General features: G+C 54.8%; 1 protein-coding gene across 4 annotated transcripts in view; it reads right to left on the bottom strand.

Moving 5' to 3' along the window:
- CTDP1 (CTD phosphatase subunit 1) overlaps positions 1–26,095 on the bottom strand; it is a 53,399-nt gene that overhangs the window by 7,151 nt on the left and 20,153 nt on the right. For 3 of the 4 annotated variants that reach the window (XM_041739681.1, XM_041739679.1, XM_041739680.1), the window contains exons 8-12: positions 24,999–25,973; positions 23,173–23,314; positions 22,448–22,651; positions 13,099–13,258; positions 1,634–1,794 (exon numbers count right to left, since the gene is read on the bottom strand). In XM_041739681.1, the coding sequence (XP_041595615.1) occupies positions 1,634–1,794; positions 13,099–13,258; positions 22,448–22,651; positions 23,173–23,314; positions 24,999–25,973 (1,642 nt within the window). Of the gene's footprint in view, positions 1–1,633; positions 1,795–13,098; positions 13,259–22,447; positions 22,652–23,172; positions 23,315–24,998; positions 25,974–26,095 lie in introns of those variants that run through there. The other variant, XM_041739682.1, reaches the window with a different exon arrangement.

The raw sequence follows: 26,095 nt of genomic DNA, 5'->3' as shown, positions 1-26,095 counted from the left end.
AGCTGGGAAGCCAGTGCACCTGACTCTGCTGTGGTAGGGCTCAGAGCCATGTGGCACACCGAGAAACCGTGGAGCTCCTGACATAGCCCCATGGGGGAAGTTTCAGGCCAGCAGGGGTTAGCAGGCAGGGAGGAGCACGGACAGAGTCCTTGCTTTGGGGACAAGCGGAAGCCAGCTCTGAGGAGGTAAGAGCGCATCCCAAACGGCCAGCTGAGTCTGAGCTGATGTCTTAGCCTCTGGCCTCAGGACACTCAGGAGGCGCCTGTCGAGGGCCCGGCCCCCACCAAACGTGACCCCCAGGCCACATGTTGGAGGACTTCAAGCTTCTTGTTGCTGGGTGGGTACCTTTTGTTTGGATGCTTCTTAAGACTGGGTACTCCCAAGTGGGTGGCTGGGCTTTCTGTCCCTGCGCAGGGCTGAGCATGGAGACGCAGGAAACCTGGCCCCTCGGGACCAAGCATGCTGCTTCTAGTCTAGAAGGCAGGCACCTGATCCTCATCAGAGCGAATGCTCTTCATGAGCAAAACCCTGGGGCCTGTTTTTTCTGGGACATGACCCGGTGAAAATGAAGAGACACGACGTGCCCTCTTGGGCTCGGTGCACACCAAGCCTCAGCTGGCTGCACGCCCACAGCCATGTCCCCACAAGGAGAGGGCACTCCCAGTGGGCTCCTACCAGGCCTTTCTGAGTCTTAGTGAAAACTGCTCGGAATCTTTTACTTGGCAGAGAACACGAGACCGGAAGCTGAGTGACATCAGTGAGAAGATGTCACGTGTCATGGGCGCTGGCCAGTGCCGCCCCACCAGCTTGTCAGGGACCCTGGTGGGACCCCTGCACAGGGGTGAAGACAACCCAGTGCAATGATCGTGTCAGCTCACCCTCCCCTGGTACAGAGCTCAAACAATTAGCTCCTAAAATAACTGGACAGCACTTCACCACCGTGAAGAGCACCACTGTGCTCTGGAAAGTTCTGCCACGGAACTGGCAAGTCCACAAGCGCCCTGGGACTGGATGACATCTTCCTGCTCCACAGCTCAGTGGCACATGGCATCCCCTCTCAGAGTAAAACTTAACAGGAACCAGGAACCTCTGCCCTCTCTCCACTGGTTGCTCTGATCCCGGCCCAATCCTGTTTGTAACAGGGCCGCTCAAGCAAGCTAAGCTCTTCTGAAGTGTTTCCTCCTGTCAGAACATCCCAGGGTTGGACCAGACGGGCTGAGAGCTGACGAGTGGATATAGAGAAGCACCCCCAGACAGAGGGAGAGCCCAGTTACGGCAGAGCACATGCAGGGCACACATGTGTGCCGTGTGTGCCGGCCCTGATCCACTGACCTGCAGCGAGCCCTGAGGCGGCCCCACTATGCTCCATGGCAGAAGGGGAAGCTGAGAGAAGACCAGCTGGGGCAGGGGCTGTGCCATGCTGTGCCAGCCATGCACCGTCCTGGGGTCCGTACTAACCCCACTACACACAAAGTGCTTGCCCAGGGGCAGAAAGATCTCCATGAGGAATAACTGAAATCACAAACGTGATAAAAGTTCACGTCACCATAAGTGAAACCTTCTGAAAATGCTAGTCTGAAGGATCTGCTCTGTGACACACCTGCAGACGTCCCCCCCTGCCCCTCCCCCTTACCTGGGCTCCCGGCTGCCTGCCCTGGTCCTCTCGCTGCTGCTTGGTGTAGCCTCGGGTGTGGCCTGGGGCTCCCGGGGTGGGGGCCGCTCCTTCCGCTCCTCCTCTGGCCTCCTCTTCTCATTGTCGCTGTCGTCACTGCCCTCTCCTAGGATGTCATCCACCTGGCAGAGGAGGAGAGTCAGCGTGTGAACACATCCACCTCCCAGACAAGTCCCAGGACCTGGCCCCTGCACCAACATGCATGACCCCCTGCCCAGGCTCAACCACAGGCGCGTGGGTCCCGGGTCCACGGCTGCCTGGCCCCGGCAGCTGGCTCCAAGGGGCACAGAGCGGGTGCACAGGGAGGGTGAGGGCGAGCCAAGAAGGCCTAGGCTCCGGGGCTGCTCCCTCCACCTGCTGCCACGAGACTGTGTGGCTTCACCAGGTCCTCCTGGATCTCAGAGGCAGGTCACGCGGAGGGCTGGCCAGTCACTTCTCAGCAGCACAATTCTAATGGGGATTTTCTTGCTACCGCACTAGTGAACTTAATGGTGAAAATCAGAGCATTCTGTTAAAATGCTCATGATCAACGAGCTGTACAGAACGTGTGCTTTCTAGGAGGTGCTCTGGAACCTCAGGGTGGGGTCCCAGCTGTGTCCAGGCAGTGTGTTCTCTCCCACAGGCCTCAGGTTGAGCCATTTATGGACATGCCACATGAGGGTGATGGGAACTAACAGCCATGGGCACTAGAATTGGCCCTCCCTGCTCCCCTACAGCACGGGCCCAAGGGACGCAGAGCATGGGACACGGAGCATGGGAGGCTCCCAGGCTCTCCCAGCAGCACAAGTCAGTTGCCCAGGGTAAGGGGGATGAAAGCTGCCTCCTGACACCCCTTCAGTCAGAAGGAGCCATGTTTGATTTGGGGGGTGGGGGGCATGCCTTCCACATGACCTCAAACTCATCCTGGTCTTCTAACAAAGACCCTGGATGACGACACAGATCAGGTGGAAAGGAGAACCTAAGAAGTGGGAGGTCACCCACTGTGAGACAGAAACGTTTGCCACTCGGTCTGAATTTCTAGCACCTCCAATTACATTTTTGGAACAATGCTGTTTTCTCAAGAAGTGATGCTCTCCAAGCACAAGTGAAATAGTTATTTTTCTCTGTTCTTAGTATGTGATGAAAAAAATTGCAAAATCCCCTGCTGCGTGTGGCTGGGGGTCCGGCAGCACAGGGCAGCCTTTCGTGGGTGTGGTCACTATGGCCAAGCCTGGAGGGCAGAAGTTCAGGGGGAACTCCCAGGCTCAGAAGCTCTGCTTCAACGCCCCCATAACATCCCTGAGCATATGACTGCCTGAGAAGTGCCAGAACGTTCCAGGATGATAACATCATCTTATTAAAAAAGGTGCACAGTGGAATGCAAAGATGACCACACTCACATGTGCATCAGTGAGTCCTAGGCACCATGCTTCAGAGCTGAACGTGTTTTCCCCCCCAAAATATATATCCAGAAACACCAAACTGATGTCAAAAATTCCGTAAGTCAACATAATTTTTATGATCTCACAGTGAATCATTATTTAACAAGTTTATCTGATCTGTAAAACTGCTAAAGAAATGCAAAGCACTGAGGGGTTTATTGGTCTCTGTCCCCAGTGTCTGGCAGAGTCCCGCAGCCCTCAGGAGCTCCTGGCTGACGGTGGCATCTTTTTTTCTAATGAGGCAACTCTAGGTGGGCGTCTCGACGGGCGTTGGTCACCAGAGCAGCCAGGAGAAGCCCGGAGTCCCCGTCCTCCCCACAGGCGAGGGGCTGGAGATGGAGGCAATGACCCATCTGCTCAGAATCCCAAAAGTACGGGGCTCGGGGAGCTTCCAGGTTGATCACATCCACCTACGACTGGCAGGGCGGCCCACCCCCACTCCACGGGGATAGCAGCTTCTGCACTCGGAAGCCCATGTACCTCACCCTGGGCAGCTTTTCATCTACTTGGTGTCCTGTTCTTCATGACTTAATAAGCCACCAGATGTGAGTGAGTCCTGATGCCGGGGAGCTGCCCTAGCAATTGATGGAGCCCCCTCGGGGTTGTGAGAACCCTGATCCCAGCTGGCTGATCAGACAAGGGGTGATGACCTGGGATGCCCCACTTGTGACTGGCATCTGGCAAGGGTGGGTGTGTGGGTCCAGGCACTGTCAGAGCTGCTTGGTGTGACCTGTACATCTGGGTAAGAACAGATGAGGCTACAGAGCTGATCCACTTCTCAGCAGGTCTACCTAAGACCAGAGCCCCCAGGTACCAGGGCACGTGCTGCAGGGAAGCTGAGGCTCAGCCGCAGTGAGGGGAGGAGCCTGAGGAGCTGCAAGCTCATAGCGGCTTTCAGGCTTTCTGAACTTGGAACCACAGAATGTTATGGCTCCTTAAATGTTAAGTTGAAAAAAAAAAAATCCATCAATTCAGAAAGACCAGGTTTCCAGTGTATTCCACAGAATGCACAAAGGAAAAAAGGTGGTCAGATATATTTAACTCATAAAAACTGACTTTTTTCCAGGGACAACTAGGTGGTGCCCCTCAAGGAGCGTCCCAGCGAGGCTGGCCAGCCACAGCCTGTCCCTAGGAAGGGCTGAGCATGTGCCCTCCTGCCCTGCCAGCCCCCAGGTGCGGTCTGGGGCAGGGACATCTAGTTACAAAGCCTCTGGTGGATAAAGGGGGGCCCCAAGCAGAGCACCTTTGACCTGAGACCATCAGTCACTCCCAAGCATGTGAGAATATGGGAACCGTGCAGCAACGGGTAAGCCAGCAGAGCAATAACCATCAGATCACCATAAAGTCTTTAAATGTAACACACAGGGTTTGCTCCTAAGCTAAAAGGCATTTAGTGGAAATCATGCAGTTAATTCTAAGAAGCTACTACATTCACACTTCACAGCTATATTCAACCAGCTGTATTTACTCTACACTGATGAGCAAACCTATTAGAATATTCTATTAAACTTTCCTCTGAAAATACTTCAGGCCTTTAACTCTGCATCATACCTTTTCAAGAGGAAAAAAAAGAATTTAAAAAATCCGTTATCTTAAATGTGACCACCAAAGTCCACAGTCACAGCCCCTTAGGAGACCACGAAGTGACCTGCTGCATCAGCTGTGCCCCTGACCAGCCCAGTTGCTCCTCCAGTTGGCAGATCACTAATTCACGTGTATGTTCACTCTGCCAGCTGTGTGCAAGATTCAGAGAAACATTTTGCACAGCCAAACTAACATCATGGATGCACATAAAAATCTGGCTGTATCTAAATTACACTTAAATTTAGTCTTCCTCATTCTGCTTTACTCACGTAAAAGGAACTGTTTCAGGAAAAAAAAGACAGCTTTCCAGAGCCTTTCTTTACAAAAAGGTAACTGGGCTTTTTGAAAAACAGTAATCTAAAATGAATTATTTACTCTGTAAATACTATTTAAAAGATACTAGGGTAAAAACTTTAGAATCTTAAGAATCTAAAAGCAAGTACGTGAACAGAAAAACAAAATTAATTTTATATGGAACTAACCCCTGAAACCTCTCAAAGGGCCAACGTGGATCACAGTGAAAGCACCGGGAAACGTTCCCATCAACTCACTTGAAGACACAGGAGCACGAGAATCCCTGACTCCTCACAGCCTCTGCCTGCGGAGACACAAGGCAGCCGGGGGTGCCCAGGAAGAGAAGAAACAGACCCCCGCGCCCCGGGGTGTGCAGCCCAGCCCTGCTGGAACAGGTGCAGGATCCCCATCTGCCTCACCTGCCAGCCAGGTGCTCTTGGGGAAGACCCCACAGAGAGGGGGCCTTACACTTGGGGTAGTCTCCTCAGGCCTGGCAGAAATGAACCTGGCTGAGGTCAGGTGTAGACAACCCTACATCTTGGGGACGTGGGATGGTCATGAGTCGGATGGAGGAGTGCCTGTGCAGACACACGTGCACACAAATCACTTGAAGTCATGGAGGGTGACACCAGATACAGGAGTGCAAGGCCCTCATCGGCTAGACAAGCAGACTTCCCAGTCACGGTCTTTAGCAGGCAACCTCCTCTCTTGATAAAATGGGAGTTGTGTTTAGATGCATTAAAGATTCCTTTCTCCAAGGAGGACACAGAACAAAGGGATGGAGGCAGTGCTGCCCGGTCTACCCGGACCTGTAAACTTGACAGAGATAAGACTGAGGAAAAGCCTGCCCGCTGTCTGTGCTGCCAGTGGCCTGGAAGCCTGCAGGCTGGGAGAGGACGCTCAGATACCTGCGCAGGTGGCCCTCGCTGCCGGAAGGTGGCTAGCTCGCCACGGTTCCTTTGGCCTCCTGCATTCACTGGCCTGGCCGAGCCCGCAGGACTGGTGCTCTAGAACAGGAGAAATTAGGCCATGTGTCCCTATTTCATGTTCCTACTGTTAAAATGCTGTTTGCATGTATTATCTTCAACCTCAAGGGGTTTCTTTCTACAGGCCAATACATATGAGTTATCTCAAAATAGCTGGAAAATCCATGATTAACCACAGAGCTGCATGCTTCCTAAAATCCAACACAACACCAAGTTGAGACACATAGGAATTCCCTCGATGGATCCCTGGGAAGCCTGATGACCCACATAAATCTCTGAATGTCATGTATCTGTGGCTGATCCATGGGTCCCTGCCCAGTGTCGATGCCTGATTAGTCCACTTGGCAGGACCATGAGGCTGCTTAGGCTGCACACACAGGAGATGGCACAGCCCCTCAGCCCAGAGGGCTGAGGGCACAGAGGAAAATATTCAGGCCGCCATGAGAGCCATGAAAGCCTTTGAAAGGGCCTCCTGCTCATCAAACACGCTCACGACGCCAAGGATGAGACTCTGTGGCATGGCCGCATCTCAGCCATCTTCCAGCCGCTTCTTCTGGGCATCCCCATGGCAATGGAAACTGAATTCCACGGTGCAACCCGTCCGTGTGGCCCTGACCGGAGATCTGCTCTCCGGACATGCACACGAGAGCCCCTGCTGCTCAGGGCCTTCTTCAGACCCAAGCCCACTCTCCACGGCCTGCTGTGGTCGTGGGGAAAAGGGAACTAGGAGGACACATGGAGTGTAGACAAGGTCACGCTGCTTTCCTGAAATTCTACGACTGGCTAGACAGGTCTGTAGCATCAGAAACCTGTAAATTTATGCCTGTGACCAAGTTCTGGTGGTTTCCAGTCGTCATTTGTCCAAGTCTCTGCCCCATGGCGATGTCCTGCCCCTGTCTGGGGATGCCAACGACACACACGTCGAAGCTCGGATCCTGAGCTGGACATCCTGCACGTCCTCAGGGTGGTTTCTGCAGCCTCCAATTCAGTAGGGGCGTGTTGGGCGATTGTCAGCGACTTGGGTGAGTGTGTCTGTCTCAGTTCCGAAATTCCTGCTGCTTGTGCCTCATCACATGCAGTTCTCTCTGCCCACGGAGCACAGCCACTGAGCTGCTCCTGCAGCGCTGGTCTCAGAACTCTGCCGTCAAGGGTGGTCAGATCGGGCCTGGACAGTTCCCACGTCACACCCTCTCAGAACCTCTGGAGAATGCAGGTGTTTGTTTTAGCAGGCGGCCAGCCTGGCTTGGGACGGGCGGGTAAGACCACGCTCTGCCTCACTGTCTGTGTGCAGCGCCATGGTGCCATCTGTTCCACGTTTGTTTATGGAGTAAGCCTGAGGCTTGGGTCAGCCCCTGCACAGAATCGGGGTGCTCCCTGAGCTGCTGCACGGTACTGAGGCAGAGAGGCAGAGAAAGGGACCTCTGTCCTCTCTGGGCCGCAGGCTCCTGCCCGCAGAGCCTCCATGTCTTGGGTGCCTGCCCACAGTGGCTACACAGCTTCACGACAGGGGCCGGCCCAGAGCAGAGCTGGCAAGAGATGCCCCCACCTCCATGAGGCCCAGAGCTGGGTGCAGGAGGAGAAGGGCCAGGAAACCCACCGCCATGCCCATTCTGCCGTCCCTGCCACAGCCACGCTGACTGAAATTTCAGGGACCTGTCTGCTCGTTGGTTCTTTCTGAAATTCTTCTTCTTTTTTTTTAAAGTAAGCTGTAGGTCCAACATGGGGTTCGAACTCATGACCCTGAGGTCAAGAGTCATGTGTTCTATGGACTGAGCCAGCTAGGTGCCCCTGCGGCCTTGCTTTTCCCATCCTGAGGGCTTTAGCTGCAGGCTTGGGGAGGCTGTGGGAGGAGCCCCCGGGCAGCAAGCGGGTTGGCGCTGCTTTGCTTTTCTCCCAACTGTGATGTTTCCCTGCACGTCAACACATGTGAGGCGAACGGCTTGCTGGGTCTCTGGATTACTTACGCTAACACTCCACTTACTGAGTCCAGGCACACACTCTGTTTTTATACGATATTAACCTTTTCACTTTCAGAACAGATTGTTGTCGGCTTTAACGTGAAAGGGAAAACCACAGCCCACACATCTCACCACAAAAACTGCTCAGCAGTCTCGGAACAAACACAGTGAGTACTCTATTCTGTGCTTTTCTTGTGTTTTGCCTAAAAAGTAAACACATGTGAATAACCCTGATCCATGAAAACACTGTGGTGTTACAATAAAACCTACCCCCTCTGGTAGGTGACACCTGGTGAAGAATCACACAGGGTCGAAGACTCTATTAACCCTAAGAACCATAATTTGGGCAAAACATTATGAACATGTTTTGAACAGTAACAACCCTGACCCAGAAGCACGAACTCAAAGTGCTGCAGCCACACCTGTGCTACCCACTGCCCCCAAAGCTGGGTCCATGGTAGCTTCTGGAATATACCTGCTTTGTCTCAACATCTTGAAGCCAATAGAAAATGTGCCTGTTTTATTCTGAATACAATTGCAAAACAGTGTTTGCTGCCAGATGGGGTAGACCTGCCGTCAGGGCCAGGAGAAGCAGCTCTGCAAAGATGCTCCCACTGCAGGAGTCCCACACTGAATGCAGCACATGGGAGGGTGCACATGGTAGGGTGTGGTACCAGGCTGAAATCAGCCCTGGCGGCTTCCCAGCCCCAGGCGGACCCTTCCAGAGCCAGTACTATGAATTAGACTGTTCATGTGGATAGACTCTCGGGGCCATGTGGCTCCCTGAGGTGCTCTGGTTAGCTCATATGGGACCACCTGTGAGTCTCCAGACAGCAGCACCCCTGCCTGAGGCCCCACTTCCTCCCAAGAAAGGTATCACCCCAGGGAGGCAGGAAACCAGGGGTGAGCTCACCATGCTTACAGATAGCGCCTACTCATCAGAAACAAACCTGTCAATTCAACAGAACTGAAGCGTCCATACAATAAAATAAGGCTTCCCATCTCGCACATGATGGTGGAAATGGAACCTGCTGCCCACGGTGTGAACATATGGGCTGGCGCCCCCATCACTTCGGTCTGAACCATGGCAGATGCTGAGGTCACGGCGCTCACCTGTGTGTGAGCCATGGTACGTGAAGTACAACCATCTGGCACTGACGTGATTAAACAAATAATCACAGCAGACATGCATACATAGCAGTCCCTCCCTTATCTGTGGGGCACGTGGCCAAAGCCCCGGGGATGCCTGAACCCTATCCATGTGCATCTGGGGAAAGGTTACCATAACTGGTGCTGAAACAGAGCGACCCCAATGACGTGCCATTAACATGTGTGGACATGGCCGCTCTCAGAGCATCGTACCACATCTCACCACGCGGTCCGCCTCCTCCTCCTCCTGCAGGGACACGAAGGGGCCAACAACGTGGGCATGTGATTCTCTGTCAGGCTGCCACTGACCTTCTGACTGCAAGGGACCTGACCCCAAGGCATGGCTGGCTGCAGGTACCCAAGCCCGCAGAATGGAGCCATGCACAGGGACTGTGGTGGTGGGCGGGCTGTCTCGGACCCTAGTTTGGTGGATGCGGATTTGCAATGCCTGGGGCACAAAGACAATAGGCTAAGGCAGGCCACACAGCCCCTAGGGTACCTGTCACCAGTGAGCGGTGCCTCCAGTGACACGAGCTGAGCTGCGTTTAGAGAACCCTGGCAGCTGAATGAAGGAGGGACAGAAATGAAGGGGGGGTGTAGGGTGGGGGCTGCGGGGTGGGCTATCTGCTGGGGGCTAGGAGAGGTGTCTGGGCCCAGACAAAGGGCCTCTGACAGACATGCTCTGGACACCCCAGCTGTGGAGCACCTGTCAATGCTGACCGCAGCCTGAGGAGGCAGACTGAAAAATTCCAACTACAGTAGATATGGAGTGATTGTCCAGGGGGCATGGGGGACCACAAGTCAGAACACGACACAGGGGAGCATGGGGGGGGACGGGGGACACGGCACAGGGGAGCACAGGGGGACATCAGAACACAGCAACGGGAGCACAGAGGAGCACGGGGGGGGGAATGTCAGGACACGGCACAGGGGAGCATGGGGGGGGGGATGTCAGAACATGGCACAGGGGAACACGGGGGGATGTCAGGACACGGCACAGGGAAGCACAGGGGAGCATGGAGGGACATCAGGACATGGCACAGGGGAGCACTGGGGAGCACAGCAGGACATTAGGACATGGCACAGGGGAGCACTGGGGAGCATGGGGAACATCAAGATATGGCACAGGGGAGCACAGGGAGGACGTCAGGACACGGCACAGGGGAGCACTGGGGGACATCAGGACACAGCACAGGGGAGCACAAGGGATATGGGGTACACAGCACAGGGGAGCATGGGGGGGCATCAGGACACGGCACAGAGGAGCACAGAGGGGGACATCAGAACACAGCACAGGACAGCACAGGGGAGTATGGGGGGGTGGAGGACATGGCACAGGGGAGCACAGGGGAGCACGGGGGATGTCAGGACACAGCACAAGGGAGCACAGGGGAGCATGGGGGGGACGGGGGAGCACATGGCATAGGGGAGCATGGGGCAGCATGGGGACCTCCTTAGTAACACAGGTCAGGAGCTCATGTTGCTCCATCCTATTCCCCAGGACCCCTCATTACTGTGCTGAGAGAGAGCCCTGCTGTGTCCCGAATCATGCTGGGTGTCCTGAGGTAGATTTCCAACTCCTAGAACTTAACTGCATTTGAAATAGATGTTTTTGGCAGATCCACCACTGAAGGAGCTCATACAGAAAACATTTTGTTATCCAATTAAATGTTCTTGATAAATCCAACAAATGAACGCAGAAAAGTGGCCCCTTAAGTCTGCAATGTGTACACACGTCTATAGAATCCAGGACTCTGGAAAAGCAATCCACCCAAATGGCCACCAAGGGACACGAGCCACCAGAAAATGAGCAGTCCGACATGTCACCAGTGCAACATGGCCCCTTTCTATCGCAGCGCGCTCCAGGTTTTTGGACACTTCCTGGGATTCTTTTCCAAGGTTCCAAAATTTCCTACGAGCCTCACCCTCCTTTCCTTCTGCTCTGGTGAACGACCTCAGGGTCACCGCCCTGCAGACTGGGGTGCTCTCTGAATGTTGCATGTGGAGCATGATTGTCCTACTCCCTCCTTTTAGGATTCTGCTCCTGGTCCAGAGCTGTGTGAGTGTGGCACACCTCGTGAGACAGCGAAGTGGATGCAAGACTGCGTCACTTCTTCAAGCTCACAGGGCAGGGGCCCAAGACCAGTGTCACAGAGGCTGTGTGTCTGCTCTCCAGCACTCCGCAGGGACGAGAAGCATCTCTTGCCACCTGGACCACGGTGCTCTAACAACCTCTCTGGGCGTGTAGGCATGGTCCATGGCATCTTCTGACACCTGGGTGTTCTTCCTGTCAGGACACGCTCTGTCCAGGTCGTCCCCATGTAACCCGACACAAAGCTCCTCTGAGACCACCCACCACTGCTGTGCCTCCAGGTGATCCACACCTAGCAGCCAAGTGCGCAGCACTGCCAGGTGTTACTAAGTTCTTAGGAAGATGGACTGTTTGTCCAGTCTCGGCCACTTGCCATAGCTCCCGGGGACCCTTTTTGCTCCCAACAGAACTGCAGATGGGAGGGACACAACAATACATGTGTGAGGCCGTGCATGTTTGCGTCCCTGCCTCTCAGCTTCCAATTTTAAACCCTGTAGTCTGTGGCCCACCATGCTTCCCAAGACCAGGAATCTGGGAGGAGGGGCTGGGGTGGAGGGTTGCAGCTGCTGCCACTGGCCAGGACACCAGTGTCAGTGGCCTCCTTGGTAGGGCTGATGGGACCCGGACCTCTATTCTTGCACCACTGACAGCACAGCACAGCGCTTGCCAGATCCATAGTCTAAGGCTGCTCCGGCCTTCCTCTTGTGGTCGAGGAGCCAGATGGAAGGCTTGAAGGCTTATTTTTATTCCTCAGAGTGATGAAAAGTTACATTTAATGCTTTTATTTCACAGATTCCAAAACCCTCTGACGTGGAACAAGTGACAAAATCAGGGCTGCCACCTGACACACTGGAGTGTGTCTGCAAGATGGGCAGGAGGGCAGGGAGGCAGGTGCAGGCAGCCCTCCTCCCTGGGCCCTGTGGGGCCAGCCACTTCCTCAGACAGAAAGAAGTAGCCCTGTGGAAATGTTTTTGGAGAAAACATTTTTATGAAACAAAAACCAGCACACATACTTGCGAGATGTTAAAAAAATGGCAGAGAAAGGAACCCAAGCCCATCTGCAAACAGGGTTTGACTGTCATAAGGTCAATGAGCATCTTGCTGGTTAAGTTTGTGCTGAGGATAACCACTGACGTTTTCCTGCTGCTGCTGAAAATAGACTGCAACGTGTTCTGCTCTGTGTGCGTCCTCCCAGCGGTGGCGGTGGACATGGAGCGTGGTGCTGGAGCAGAAAGCAAGGCTGCCATGGCACCAGCCAGTGCACGGCTTCTGTCCCAGGCAGAGGCTGGCTGGGAGTGCCCAGGAGGTGCCATATTCGCTTGGATGCATGAGGTGGTTTTCTGCACTAACCCCTGGTGAACCAACGGAGAGCACCACAGGGAGGACCTCTTTCTCAGGGGCGCTGACCTAGGCAGGGCATGAGGGACTTGGGACAGGCTAACATGTGAGCTGCTGTCATCTCTGAAGGTGACTCGGAGACAGACAACAGACTGACTTACAAAAATATCTGCAGCTCTGTGTGGTTTGGTTCTCAAAGAAAATCCAGGGCCTCATTATCCTTACTCCCACCACTAAGCATATGAAGAAACAAAACCCCACTGATGAGCCCTAAAACTATTTAGCGGAGGAGCTAAGATCCTACAGTGGGCTGCCGGCCGTGACTTGGGTGGGTGGCCATCGAGGGTGTCCCACTGGGCAGCACAGGCCGCCGGCAGCCCTGGCCCCACCCACCCGAGGCCGGACCCTCGCCAATGACGGAGACGAGGTCTTGGCCGTCGGCCCCAATGGCGAGTCGCGGTTGGGCTTTCCAGCGCTGCAGATGCCCCGACGCATCACTCAATGCCGCCGCATGTCTTGGTGGACGCGTCCCTGGGACACCAAGGGCGGTGCGTGAGTACGGTCGGCGCCCTGCCCCCGGCGCGCTGGCGCCCGCGGGCCTCACCTCTTTGTCCATACTCTCTAAGTCCTCCTTACACAGCGTGTACAGCGGCATTGTCTCTGACATGCTGGGCTGTCGCTTCCGTCCACTGGGGCCGGGCTGCTCTCCGGGTCGGCTATCCGGCAGCTCTTGCGCAAGCATCTGCCGCGGCGGCTGAACCACTCTGAAATGAACGTCATAGGTCCCACGTGAGGAAAGTCACTTTGATGGACTCCTGACTCTTGGAGCAGGCACACAAATATACACAAACACAGCATTTTAGTTATAGGAGCCACCTGGTCGACAGCAGCACACGCACCTTCTCAGAGCAGAGGCTTGGCGTCGCCGCAACCTTGCCCCTGGAAGCGAGCACCTACCTTCTCCTGCTGGCATAGCACCACTGCACTGGGTCCCTTAGTTTTATAACCAAGGGCAAAAAGTGAAGCGCTAACGAACAATTTCCTAGAAAGCCGTAAGACTTTTTGTAACATTTTATTTATGAATATTCTTGAATAACATGAGAGACAGAAAGAGATAGAGACAGAGGGATGCAGAGACACAGGCAGAGGGAGAAGCAGGCCCCATGTAGGGAGCCCGACATGGGACTCCATCCTGGAACTTCGGGATCACGCCCCGAGCCAAAGGCAGACACTTCACTGCTGAACCACCCGGGCATCCCGAAAGCTGTAAGACTTGTAAAACAAGGCCAACAAACCTTTCTGTCTGTGCTCTGCGGAACCAAGAGAAGGTGCCCAGGGCTGAAGCCAGCCAGCTGTCCGCCGGAGGCAGGGCGTACCTCTCGGGATGGCATGCGCACAGTTCTGGGAAATGGTCAAACATTAACACGACAAACCAGCGAGCGTTTTCATAGTGCTCTGCCCTGGGGCCTGTCCCAGGCAGGGCGCCCTCCACGCACATAGCCTCTGCGTCCACCCCGAGCAGCTGTCCCCAGCAGTGGCTTGCTGGGCTCGGAGTCTGCACCACACCTCTGGCCCCACGGTCGTGGCCAGCCACAAGCACCCTCCCTGAGACATGGATGCTGATGCACGAAAACCTCAGGATTCTGAGAAAACATGGGGGTTTTCTGTCCAAACTCCAAAAGTTAAGAGCAGCAGCCGTGCTAGCAGCTGTGTACCCTCTGACAAAGTGACACCTCCCCCGACATCTGTGAGGGACCAGCACCCTGTGCTCCGCAGAGACACTACCACACCCGCTGACCGGCAGCCCCGATGTGGGAAAATAGCAGGTTCCTGAAGAACAAGGATGTCAGTCTTCCTTCAGAAAAGTGGGCTCAGTTCTAACCACAACCTGAAACGTGCGGACAGGGAACCCCAAGGGGCGACTTCATCTCATAGAACGCTGCATCGGCCACCGTATCGAGGGCCCCTATGTCCCTTTACCAATGACACAGCACACTGGAGGCCACAGAATTTCTTCTTGTTTCCACCAAGGGGCAGAGCCACAATCGCAGAACAAGCCGCTCTTCTCCTTGACTGCTTGTCCACTTGGCAAACAAGCTATTTCATTAAAGATGTGTTACTGGGTTAACACATAACAGCTTATTGTTACTGTGAATGGTATGATGGAGGTCCCAGATGGTTCGGCTCCCAGTTCCCGCATCCAGCAGGGGGACTCTGGGGCAGCAAACCCCCAGGGCAAGAGCCCCTGCCCCGACACCAGGCTGCTTGCGCAGCTCCTCCAAACGGGACCATCCCTCCAAGAGGAAGTAAACCACAAAGAGATTCACTGTCTACTCTGAATCCCAAAGTTGACATCCATCCCAGGCAGGCAGGGGGGCCCTGGGGGCTCACTCTGAGACCCAGAGAAACACAGAGGACTGACAGAAGAGGGGGGGGCAGGAAGAGGAGTGGGTAACACAGAACACTAATAGGCAGACATGGAGCCCCAAGGGCAGCCTGCTCTCTCCAGTCAGTGCTCTGCTGCAGGCCACCACCCCAAGCTATGTCCCCCAGGCAGAGTCCTTGGAGACCATGGCAGGTGGGGCCCAGACAAGCACCCCACCTGCAGTAATGAGACCCCCGTTCCAGGCTGGGAGGTGTGAGTCAGATGTTCACCTTCACCCCGCGGTAACATGGACATCCCTCCTCCACGTCGGCGGTGACCCCGGGGGGGCAGCCGGAGCCCCCACGGCCTGGCAGCAGCAGTGACACCCATACAGGTGCCAACGGAAGCTGAGTGTAGACGTGGATGTCTCCCCGTGCGCGAATGGGCCACGGTGTGTCCAGCACAGAGAAGCCCAGCACCCGGTGGGAATAAGGCCCCGACTCTCACCATGTGATGTGAAGACGTCGGGCTTCAATGGAAAATCACGCGTCCTACCAAAAACCAGGAAGGCCCCCGGCTAAATGAGAAGGGCGGTGGGGAATGGCCACTCTGAGATCCAACGCGATGGTGAAGCATGCCTACACAAGGACTGCAAGCACATGTGACATAGGTAAGAAAACCCAGTGAAAAAGCAGAAGCTATTGGGGATCCCTGGGTGGCTTGGCAGTTTAGTACCTGCCTTCTGCCTGGGGCGTGATCCTGGGGTCCCAGGATCAAGTCCTGCATTGGGCTCCCTGCATGGAGCCTGCTTCTCCCTCTGCCTATGTCTCTGCCTCTCTCATGAACGAATAAATAAAATCTTGAAAAAAAAAAAAAAAGAAAAAGAAGAAGAAACAGAAGCTACGAAGAGCCAAACAGAAGCTTCAGAACAGAAAACATTTTCATAGCCTCAATTTGAAAAAAACAGGTGGGATGGGCTCAACTTCACAATGGAGAGGACAGAGAACATGAGGTGTGACAAGAATTGCTCCACCTGAACAATGGGGAAAAGGGAGACTGGAAAGGGAAGAAGAACGTGCTTTCTGAACACGTGAGAGGACAGGATCCGATATTTGCGTCCCCGATCCCAGGAGGAGAAACAGGAAAAGTCCTCACAGAACTAGGGCCACAAATGTCCTAAATGTGGTGAAAGACGTTCAACTTTCTGATTCAAAATGTTGGGTGAAACCAAAAACGATATACCCTCAAACCCACGCTAGGACAGGTCATCAAGTTTATTCTTCAAGACAAGGACGAAAGCCTTGAAAACTGTGAGAAAAAGGTTCCTTGACCTACAAGAGAAGTAAAATTCCAGTGACAGGCCAAAGAGGAAACACCAACTGATATCACTACAGATAAAGCATCTGAGAAATTTAATACCCAGTCAGGATACAAACTTCCCAAAAACCAGGAAGAGGGGGAAACTCCTCCAACTTGGTAAAGAGCATCAAGAGAAAACCTAGAGCCAACATCCTACTGAAAGTGAAAAATGCAATGTTTTCACCTTAAAATCAAGAAAAGACAAAAATGTCTTTAGATCAAGGGAACAGACGGGAACCCAGAACTGACCCGCACAGATGTACCCATGACAGGTGACTCGGGCACCGAAGTGATGGACCGAGATGCCTTTTCAGCAAATAGGGTGGGGCAGAACCCACCTCCAACCCAAAACTCTCACACCTTGTGTGAAAACTCAGAATGGATCATGGCCTTAAATATAAAATGTAAAAGCTATGAAGCTTTTAGAACAAGACATGAGAGGAAACCGCTAGGATCTAGGAGCACACAAAGACTTCACAGACTTGATGCCAAATGCGCATTCATGAAAACTGCTAAGCAGAAACTAATTCATCAAAATCAAACACTTTTGCTTTGCCCAACTCTGTAAAGATGATGGAAAGCTACAGAATAAGAAAGTACCTTCCAGCCACACCATCCACAAAGAAACAGCACCTACATAAAAAACGTCAAACTCCACCAACCATCCAGCTCAGAAACGGCAGAGATACGCAGACACTTCGCTGCGGGGGTGCAGAGAAAGGGGGTCTGTTACAAAATCAGGCCCACACCCTGCATACAGTGGTCCCACCACTGGGCACTGGTCTGCACAAGTGCACGCAGCGGCAGGCTTATGTCCGTGTTGGCCCATGGCAGGCCACACCCAGGTGTCCTCCGGGGGTTCCCCTGGGACAACGCTGCTCGGCCGTGGGAGGTGGAACTGCAGACAGAGGGCCAGCTGTGGGCCGAGTGGGGGCCACGGACTACAAAAGCCTGTGAGCAGGGCACTGACCGAAGGCCAGGAGGGGCCAGGAGGGGGTGATTCTGTGTCCCCGACCCCATGGTGGGGAGGCTGGCCTGCAGGTCTGCACACTGCTATGGCCCAGCAACCTGGGGGAAGGGCACACAGGATCTCTCTCCGACTGCTCATATCTGCCTGCAACCTCAAAATAGAACTTGTAATTAAAAAAACGCACAAACATTCACAGCTAATGGCATATAGTAACCATGAAGTAAAAAATCAGAATCCTGAACTCTGTCCTTGCGGGGAAGCAAGCTCAGGCTGACAGTGTGGTGAGTTCCTGTGCCTCCCCAGGGTCCTGGCTGCTCCACTGCCCACCCCCGGACCAGGACCAGGACCAGGACCATCCTGAGGTCACTGCATGGGGAAGCCCGAGGTTTGGGCCCGGTCCTGTCCCTCCCAGCTTTACCCCCCAAGTGGGCGAGGTGTGTGGTTCCCCTCTCTTCCTTCTCTCACAGAGAAGTGCCCTCGTGCATGCAAGCACCGGGACAGCCCCCAGGGAGCCAGTACCCCCGCCCAGAACGAGAAACACCAAAGCCAGAAGGACAGACACTCACGGTTCTCTGGGCCTCTCAAGTCAGACAAGCACACGGAAGGGCATCAGTGCTCTCTGCCCCAGGCACCCTGTCACAATGGGGCCTACCCAGGGTTCCGGGGTCAGAATGGGGCTGTGCCAGCACCCCCAGGCTCTACTTACTGCAGCCCTCGGCATGCAGGAGCAGGGGGAACAGAGCCTCGAGGAGCAGCTGGCGCAGACCTTGCAGCCTGCAGTTCCCAGGACATACCAGTGTGGACACCTCACATCTGTGAGGGCTGATGGGTGCAAACAGAGGTGGCCTGGAGGTGCCTGGGTGGCGGCATGTGGACAGGTGGATTAGGGCCACGGGTGTATGGTACAACATGAAATCAAATAAATGGGAGCTCTCGCTCCAAACAGAAAGGGGGCCCTTATTCTGCCACAATGATGAATTGCAGGGGGTCTTTCCGCCTATTCAGGCGCCCATGAGAGTTTGCCCCAGGCCCTGCCCTCTTTCCTCTCAGTCCTGGACTGCTGCGGGGACAGGGGCTGCCCCTTTTGCATACATGGGTCATTTCTTTCGCTAGTTTTAGAACAGAGAGTTTCCTACACACAAGTCAGGAAGGAGATGACGCCTACCATCACAGTGGCGGGTTATTTGGAACGAGCCTCAGATGGCCCTGACGGGATAACCACTAGCCTGAGTTCATCGACGGTGCTAACATCTTCTGTATGCCTATGCAGCCTGGCAACAAGTCAATGAGTATTTTGGTGGAAATCATACTTCTAAGCTCACAACAAACAACAACAAAAATTGCATCAGAGCCACCTCCAAATAAACTACCATGCAAGTGTGTGATCTCCTCCAAAAAGACGGAGCTGAAAGGCTTGTTATTCTGTTCTCTCAAGCCGCCGTGCCACTATTCACAATAATCATACACATTTCTGAGCAAAGAGGTGGTAATCTGCTGTGAGTGTTCTATGTAAGGGCAGCACTCAGCTGTGTTCCAGAGCAGCCTATCACTGCAAGTGTTTCCAGACAACACTTAATTACTTCTCCCCCCCGCACTGCACAAACTCCTGACCTACTGCCACTTACTCCAGGCAAGCCTGAATAATCCCCAAAGCATCTTTGAACCCAAGTTCTAAACATTCCAAATGTTTGTTCTTTATGCTTAAGAGAATTAACTCAAAGATTGGTGATCTAACTTTCAGTAGTAAGAAAAGCAGATTCTAAAAAGCAGGAATCGCTCACATAAACGTCTGCACAGCACTGATTTTGTGATGGCTTTCGGTGACATAAGGTGACTGTAAGCTGACTTTAGTGCTCTGAGCGTGCTGGGGTTTTAATGCACAGCTTCACGCAGAGAGAATCCGAACCACATGATAGTCACGACAGCAGCGTAGAGCCTCACAGAGGAGGACCTAGTCCCCATGATGGAAGCCCATGTCATAAACCGCAGCACCGCTTCCCTCTCAGGCTGTCTGGGCCATGAGCATGGCACGGCGGCCTTGGGTGGGCTGCCAACTCTATTCGACATGAGGAAGGGCTGTCTGCCCCACGATGACTTACGGAGGATGGCTGGGCCATCAGACCCAGTACCTGAGTCGGAAGCCCCAGATTCACTGCAGCCCCCGACCCCTGTCCCACAGGCCATGGTCCCCCTAAACCTGACCTGGGGCCACCATCCATCCACCCAGGGTGCAGGGACAGCATAGCACCCCTTGCTACCCTTCATGGCTCGGCTGCCTTGGCTGAGCCTGGCCTTGGGGACCCCCACATAGGGGGTCACAGCACTGCCCATGTGAGACGACAGGAAACCAGGGGACCCTCCTTGGGATGCTCCCCTCACCCCAACTGTATAAACACCTCTCCACAAGAACCATGAAGTGAGGAAGGAGGTCACCACAGTGCCCCTCAAGCCAGGGGTCCAAATGTCCACCTCCCGCCCACGATAGTACCTCTTCCCAGCATCCCACGAGCGTCTTGTACAAGCAGGAGCCACGACTCAGGAGGAAACGGGCAGCATCCCTGCAGGCTACCAGGGCTCCCACCAGCCCATCCCCTGGCGTCAGTGTCACAGAGGCTCCGCCCAGGACACCACCAATGGAGCCAAGCTTGCCTAGGCTCAGCATAGGACAAGCTGCACAAACCAGCTCTTCCAGCAGGAGGGACACGTGGCCCACTTCGCCAGCACCACGGGAACGGCAAGCCACACTCCCAGCCTCTGCCTGGCTCAGCACCTCATCTCTGCGCACCCTGGCCTGAACCGTATGCAGCTACAAGGGCTTTCGCAAGCAGCTGTCCCTGTGCACCTGCCAGCACCTGAGAAGTCAACTCTCACCTGGCCTGCGGTGACCCTCTTACCTCTTGTCGCCATCCCCCGCCCCACCTCCTCCATGGCTCACATCCTGCCAGGGGACCCGGACACTGCCCACCTTTCCATGCACGCACGCTGTCCACATGGCACCTGCTGCTGCCTCCTAATGTTCACCTCTGTCCATGGCCTGAGAGGTCTCAACAGCCTACTCCTTCTTACTCAGGTGATCATGCCTTCTTCAAAGGTCATAACCCTGCTGTACTTCTAGCAATTAAAACAACCTACTTTCATCCTTCTGCTACATGTAAATACATTTGAGATACAAACTTGGCTTGTATCACATGGTAGCGTCTAATACCTAGGAGTATTGTAATTGTACTTTGTTAACATCAGCATCAATATTACCAGTTAATAACGTAAAATGTGTATTCTCACGCTACATGTACAAAACAGGTTTCTCTCTCTCTCTTTTTTTTAATTCTTTAGTTGTTTTTAGGTCATCTCTGCACTCAACATCAAGATCAAATTCATAATCTGAGATCGAGTTGCATGTTCTACTGAGCCAGTTAGATGTCCCTTCTCCTTGTTTTTTTAAAATCCTAACTACCATGCGCTCATCTAGTTTTCTACTATCCAGCCTGTATCACAGGTTATGGGACCTGAGGATCTGTTTCTCCCTGTTTTGGAGAAATTCCAGAGATGAAGTCCCCACATTGATCTGCCCCCGCCCTGGGACTGCGTACCGGTCCCAGCTCCTCCTCATTTCTGTTTCCAGACTGCACAGTTTTTTTTTTAAAGATTTTATTTATTTATTCATGAGAGACAGAGTGAGAGAGACAGGCAGAGACGCAGGCAAAGGGAGAAGTAGGATCCATGCAGGGAGCCCGATGTGGGACTCGATCCCAGGTCTCCAGGATCATGCCCCGGGCTGAAGGCTGCACAAAACCACTGAGCCAACCAGGCTGCCCGTCTGCACATTTTCTACTGTCTTCCAGTTAATCTTAGATTGGGATTTTTCAGTTCTGGAATATGCTTCTGTTGAGGCTACAAGCCTCTGCTGAAACCCTGTACCTCTCCCCCATTTGCCTGTCCCACATCATTGAGCAGTTACTCGAAAGGCCCTGCCCACTTCTCTGGGACTCCGTCCCAAGCCCCAGCCTGGCTCCGCTCCACCCAAGCCAGGCCTAGGAGAACGAGTCCAATAAAAGGTGTGTGCCACGTGCCACAGCCACACTTCAGGGGTGCGCTCTGAGGGGCATCGGTCAAGGGGGTAGGCAATCGTCTACACTCAAGCAGACTGAGTGCCCATGTCCTGTGCCTGACGGTCAGCACTGAGGTCACTGCCTAGGAGCGGTCTGCCAGCTGTTCTGGCCTCCCCGTTCCTGCCCAGCTCTCTCCCCCTGGAGCATCTGTTCACATCTGCCTCTACCTGGATAGCATCCCAGGTGCTGGGTTGGGGCGAGGCTCCCCTCATGCTGCCCTGGCCACCAAGAGCCCAGAGAAGCCAGCTGTCCGTCCCTAACAGCTCCAGGGCTATAGGTTCCTCACACTGCTGTGGCAGCCTCCGGCGAATTGGTGCCAGATACCTGTGTAACAGCCCCTGACACATACTTTGTCAGAAGCACCTCTACAACCTCCATTAATTGTGACCTTGCCTCCACTCGGGCCCAGTGCCCACCCAGACCTCATGGGAGTGGCTCCCTCGGCCTGCTGCCTCCATTGACCTGGTCCGACACCTCACTCCCCAGAGCCTGGAGATGCGCATGTCCCTGTGGGTCCCTGGGGCAGCACTTTGCCACCCTGCCCAGCCACGGGCTCCCTTTAAACACAGTGTGCTCAGAACTGGGGTGAGCTCACCATCTTACACAACGTTTCAGCAATAAAAATAAACATTCATAACATAGAGAACGTGTCCTGAAATAAACGTCTACACACCTTCAGAGTAAGAGGGTAGAAGGCAGGACTGACCCAGCGAGGGCTCTCTCTCTCTCATGTTCCTGTTTCCAAGCAGCCACTGCCAGGCCCTCCCTCAGTCTGATCTGGGCCAGAAGTGGACGGGGTGCCACGAGTGGCCCAGCTGGCTCCTCCTCTTCCTGGGGTGTGTGTGTGTGTGTGTGCACCCATCTACACACTAAGTGCCTCCTCAGAGACAGCAATGGGTAATAAGTATGAGCACGTGAGCAAGCCTGGCACATGCAGAACATCTCTCAGGCTGGAGCCCAGCCCTACTTGTTCCAGTGTTGGGGACCAAGACAGCACAGAATGTGCAAGAGGCCCGACACTTAAGTGGGTAAGGCCAGCCCCAACTTCATGTCCCGCTATCATAGCCTCTGGTCTGCTCTCAGTGAGCATGGCAGCATGAAGCGCTCGTGGGCACCCCTCTGCTGCATGGCAACTCGCAGGCGCATGTACCTGAAGGAGGAGTGCTCCGTGTGCACTGCCAGGGAGCCAGGGGGCCCAGGGCCCACAGCACCTTTCCGGATGAGCTTGCCCGTGTTGGCGTCATAGATGCGAACTTCCGGCCCTGGTTGGGTCCTGGGGTGGACGGGCGTCGGGTGGAACAAGGCAGTGGGAAGTGCACCCTGCCTGTCAGGAAAGGCTGCTGGGCCGTCTTCTCTGTGGGACCAGAACAAGAGCTGTGAGAAAGTGTGGAACAGGCTCAGGCCCAGCTGAAGGGCTGCAGATCAAGAGAGCAGACTGCTGCATGCCCATCCTGGAACCTCAGCCCGAGTCTGCGATCACTGCATCTCTGCTTCGGAATCTTAACCCTGAATACAAAGTCCGAACTCTGACAACAAGAAGAGTTTTCTGAAACTGTTCCCGAAAAAACAGGCAGCTCTCCCCCCAAACACACAGAGCGGGCCTTTCCCATAGCTCCACCTTGACCCCTTAGGCTCTGAGCACCCCTCGCTCTGGTCACTGTCTCCCGGCCACCAGCACCCCACAAAGCCTCAACATCGTTCCTGATGCTGCTCCAGGCCAGGAAGGAAATGCAGGCAAGCTAAGCCTTGCTGCTAAGGCCATTTGGCATAACTGGGAAAAAAAGCAACTGAGGTGGGGGTGACAACATTTTAGGACAATCTGGGGGTGGGAGTACCCATGGTGATGGGAAGGCAGGTAGCAGGCGAGGTGCTCACCTCTGCGCTCGGCCATAGTCGTCCCTGAGAGGGAAGAGCTGCTCCTCCACCCTGTCCCAGCGCTCCAGGCAGCTCCATAGCCAGTCAGGGTTGACCACATGCAGCTGCCCACACTCCTGGGCCTGGCGCACCTTCTCTGTGCCTGCAGAGAAATGACCTCCATCACTTCAGCCCGGGCCACAGGCATGTGGCAGCTGTGGACTGTTGAGTCGGGCTCTGAACCCTGCCTGAAACTGGAGACTTCATGGTGTCATGGGGTAGGGGGGAGGGTCGGGGTTGAGACCTGATGGAAGGCCACGGGGAGGGCAGGGATCTGACAACCACAGCACACCAACCAGCAGTCGCCCGTCCATTTCTGTGGGCAATTCCCATGGCCTGCGCCCTGCAAACAACTGCTTGGGACGTCTTCCCCATGACCACAAGCTCAGCATGTGCAAAGGCTCCATCACTGCTGTGGGCTCAGAATGCTGCACAGGTGCCTCTCTTGGTGCATCTTGTCTTGGTTTCTCTGCTGGATGCTCAGGGCCCCACCTAGCCCCGTCTGCCAAGGTCACCTGGTTACCACACTGTTACAGCCAGCTGACTCCTGAAAGGCCAGCAGCCATAGTGGAGCCCAGGCAGGAGGCACCCTCAGGCTGGGCTATAAGCAGGCCGAGCAGAGGATGGGAGTGAGGCCTGGGTGTGCCCCTGGTGTGTACATGTCTGTTTCCTTGGAAAGACTCTTTAACAGCTGGTGAGGACCCCTGTCTCACATACTGCAAGTGTAGCCTGCACTGTGCTGTGAGCAGGGGGGCAAAGGTCAGGCCAGCTACTGGCACTGTCAGTGGTGGGACCAGGCAGAGGGGAGGACAAGGGGCTGGGCACCCAGGCCGGGGTCTGAAGCCACAGGTAGAGGGGTGAGCCTGGCCACTCCTTCCAATGTGGAATTGCCTGAGTGTTGCCACAAGCTTGCATCTGTCTTCCAGTGAGAGTCTGCCCACATTTCACACCAACATGAAGCTTCTATTTGTTCCTTTATGCAAAAGGCACGTGGGACGTGATACACATGGGATTAGGGTGAGGAGGCAGTGACCTGGAAGGCCTGGCTCCACAGGGCCATGCCTGGGAGGAGCAGGGCCGGGAGCAGCCAGGGACGGGCTGTGTCCAGGAAACACCGCACCACTGCTTGTGAGGACCACTTAAAAACAGTAATTGCTTAGTTTTTTGTTTTCCTAGCAACACTGTCTTAAGTGTTTGTTCCCGATCTGCCAGTTCCTAGGGGGCTGTTTTCTTGGCTGAAATTCCAAGATTTCGGGGGGGGGGGGGGCTTTCCTGCAATGACTTCAGTTTTACTTTCATAGCTTCAACCATTTAGGACGTATCTGGTTCCACTTGGAACCTTCATGCTCAGCCCCCAAGTCAGAGGCTCAGCCGACCACCTCCTGGGTACCTGGGCTCCAACACGAACTCCCCACCCTGCTCTGCACCCCACCATGTGCACCTCCGACTCCAGGCGGAGGAGATTGATGACACAGAGCACACGGCAGCAGCACACTAACAAACTCAAAGGTGCCGTGCCCATGCTGAGTGATGCCCATGGACAGCACCCGCCCAGCACTTGCCCACACAGACCCCCACACAGGCAGACACAGAAGTCACAACGTCACCAACATATAATCATGAGGGGACGCTCACAAGGATGATGCTTATGAAAACTGCACAAGTGGAACAAGTAGCCATGCCCTCTCAGAGCCGCTGTGTCAGGCGGTGCAGACCCACCCTGCCGGGAGGTCTTCTCTGTGTCCTCCCCACCTAGGCAAGGAGAGTGGGGGCACCGGTGCACTTACCTGCACGTGCCGCGATCAGGTGGGTGGCCCTGTCGGGGTTGTCAGGGTCCAGCACTAGCTGAGTGAGGATCTTGGCTCCAAGGGCCGTGGCATGGTAATGCTCCCGTGTCTTCTCAATCGGAAAATTTGTTGGGTGTAGCCCACTAAATATTATGGCAACGTCTGCCAGCACTCTGCTCTTGAGCTCTGGGACGATCTTCCTTATGTCGGGGGCTTCCTGGCTGTCCCCACGGAGGTACCGGTCATATTTGGCATAGTAGTCGGAATGCACTCGGGCAAGGATCTCCTCCAGGTAGACCAAGTGGTCGTCCTCGTCCCCGTCGTCCTCGTCATCTTCCTCTTCCTCCACGCTCTGGTCCAGAGACTCGCCCGCCGTGATGCCCGACTGCTCGCTGTTCTGCGACTCCGTCTCGGCTTCCTTCCTGTCCGCGGAGCCACCGGCCAGCCCGCACAGGCCGTCCCGCTCGCCCTCCTCCTGTGCATCTGGGGCTGACTCTGCACATGGACTCGCTCCTGTGGGCCTCTCCCCTCCTGGGCCAGAGGGGCCTCCCCGCTGTGCCGCCTTTCCTGCATCTCGTGCTCCTTGAGGCCTTTCTAGGCTTTTCCCCTCCCCGCTTTCACCATCAGATGACTGGGCGTCTGATTCGCTGTCGCTGGAGAGGTCAAAGTCCAGGTCACCACTGGCCATGCCCTGAGCAGGTCTCTTTTCCGGCAATGTCCGACCATGCTGCTGAGCACAGGTGGGGGGCCCCTTGCCATCAGCCAAGGGGCCACGGGTGGTGGGCCGGGCTCCTCTCTCCTCCTCCTGCCCAGGCAGGGGCCAGTCCCCTCGTGGAGAGGCGCCCCCATTGAGCTCCCTCATGGGCTTCCCAAGGCCATTACTTTGCTCAACCCCAGAAACCTGCCGTCCTTCCTCGATCTCCCTGATGGACGGAGCTTGTTCTGGGCCATCAGCACCTCTTGAAGACTGATTTACTGCAGGTGTGCACAAAACAAAGGGTGACTGTTACATAACATCCAACATGAACCCCCTGTCCCATCCCCTGTGTTTGTCTCTAGACCTGGGCTCAGCAAACTGCAGCTGTGAAGGCAAATGT

The sequence above is a fragment of the Vulpes lagopus genome, chromosome 24 (genome assembly GCF_018345385.1).
Source record: "Vulpes lagopus strain Blue_001 chromosome 24, ASM1834538v1, whole genome shotgun sequence".
NCBI lineage: Eukaryota > Metazoa > Chordata > Mammalia > Carnivora > Canidae > Vulpes > Vulpes lagopus.
The sequence above is the reverse complement of the archived record's forward strand: the minus strand, read 5'-3'. Positions and strand labels throughout refer to the sequence as shown.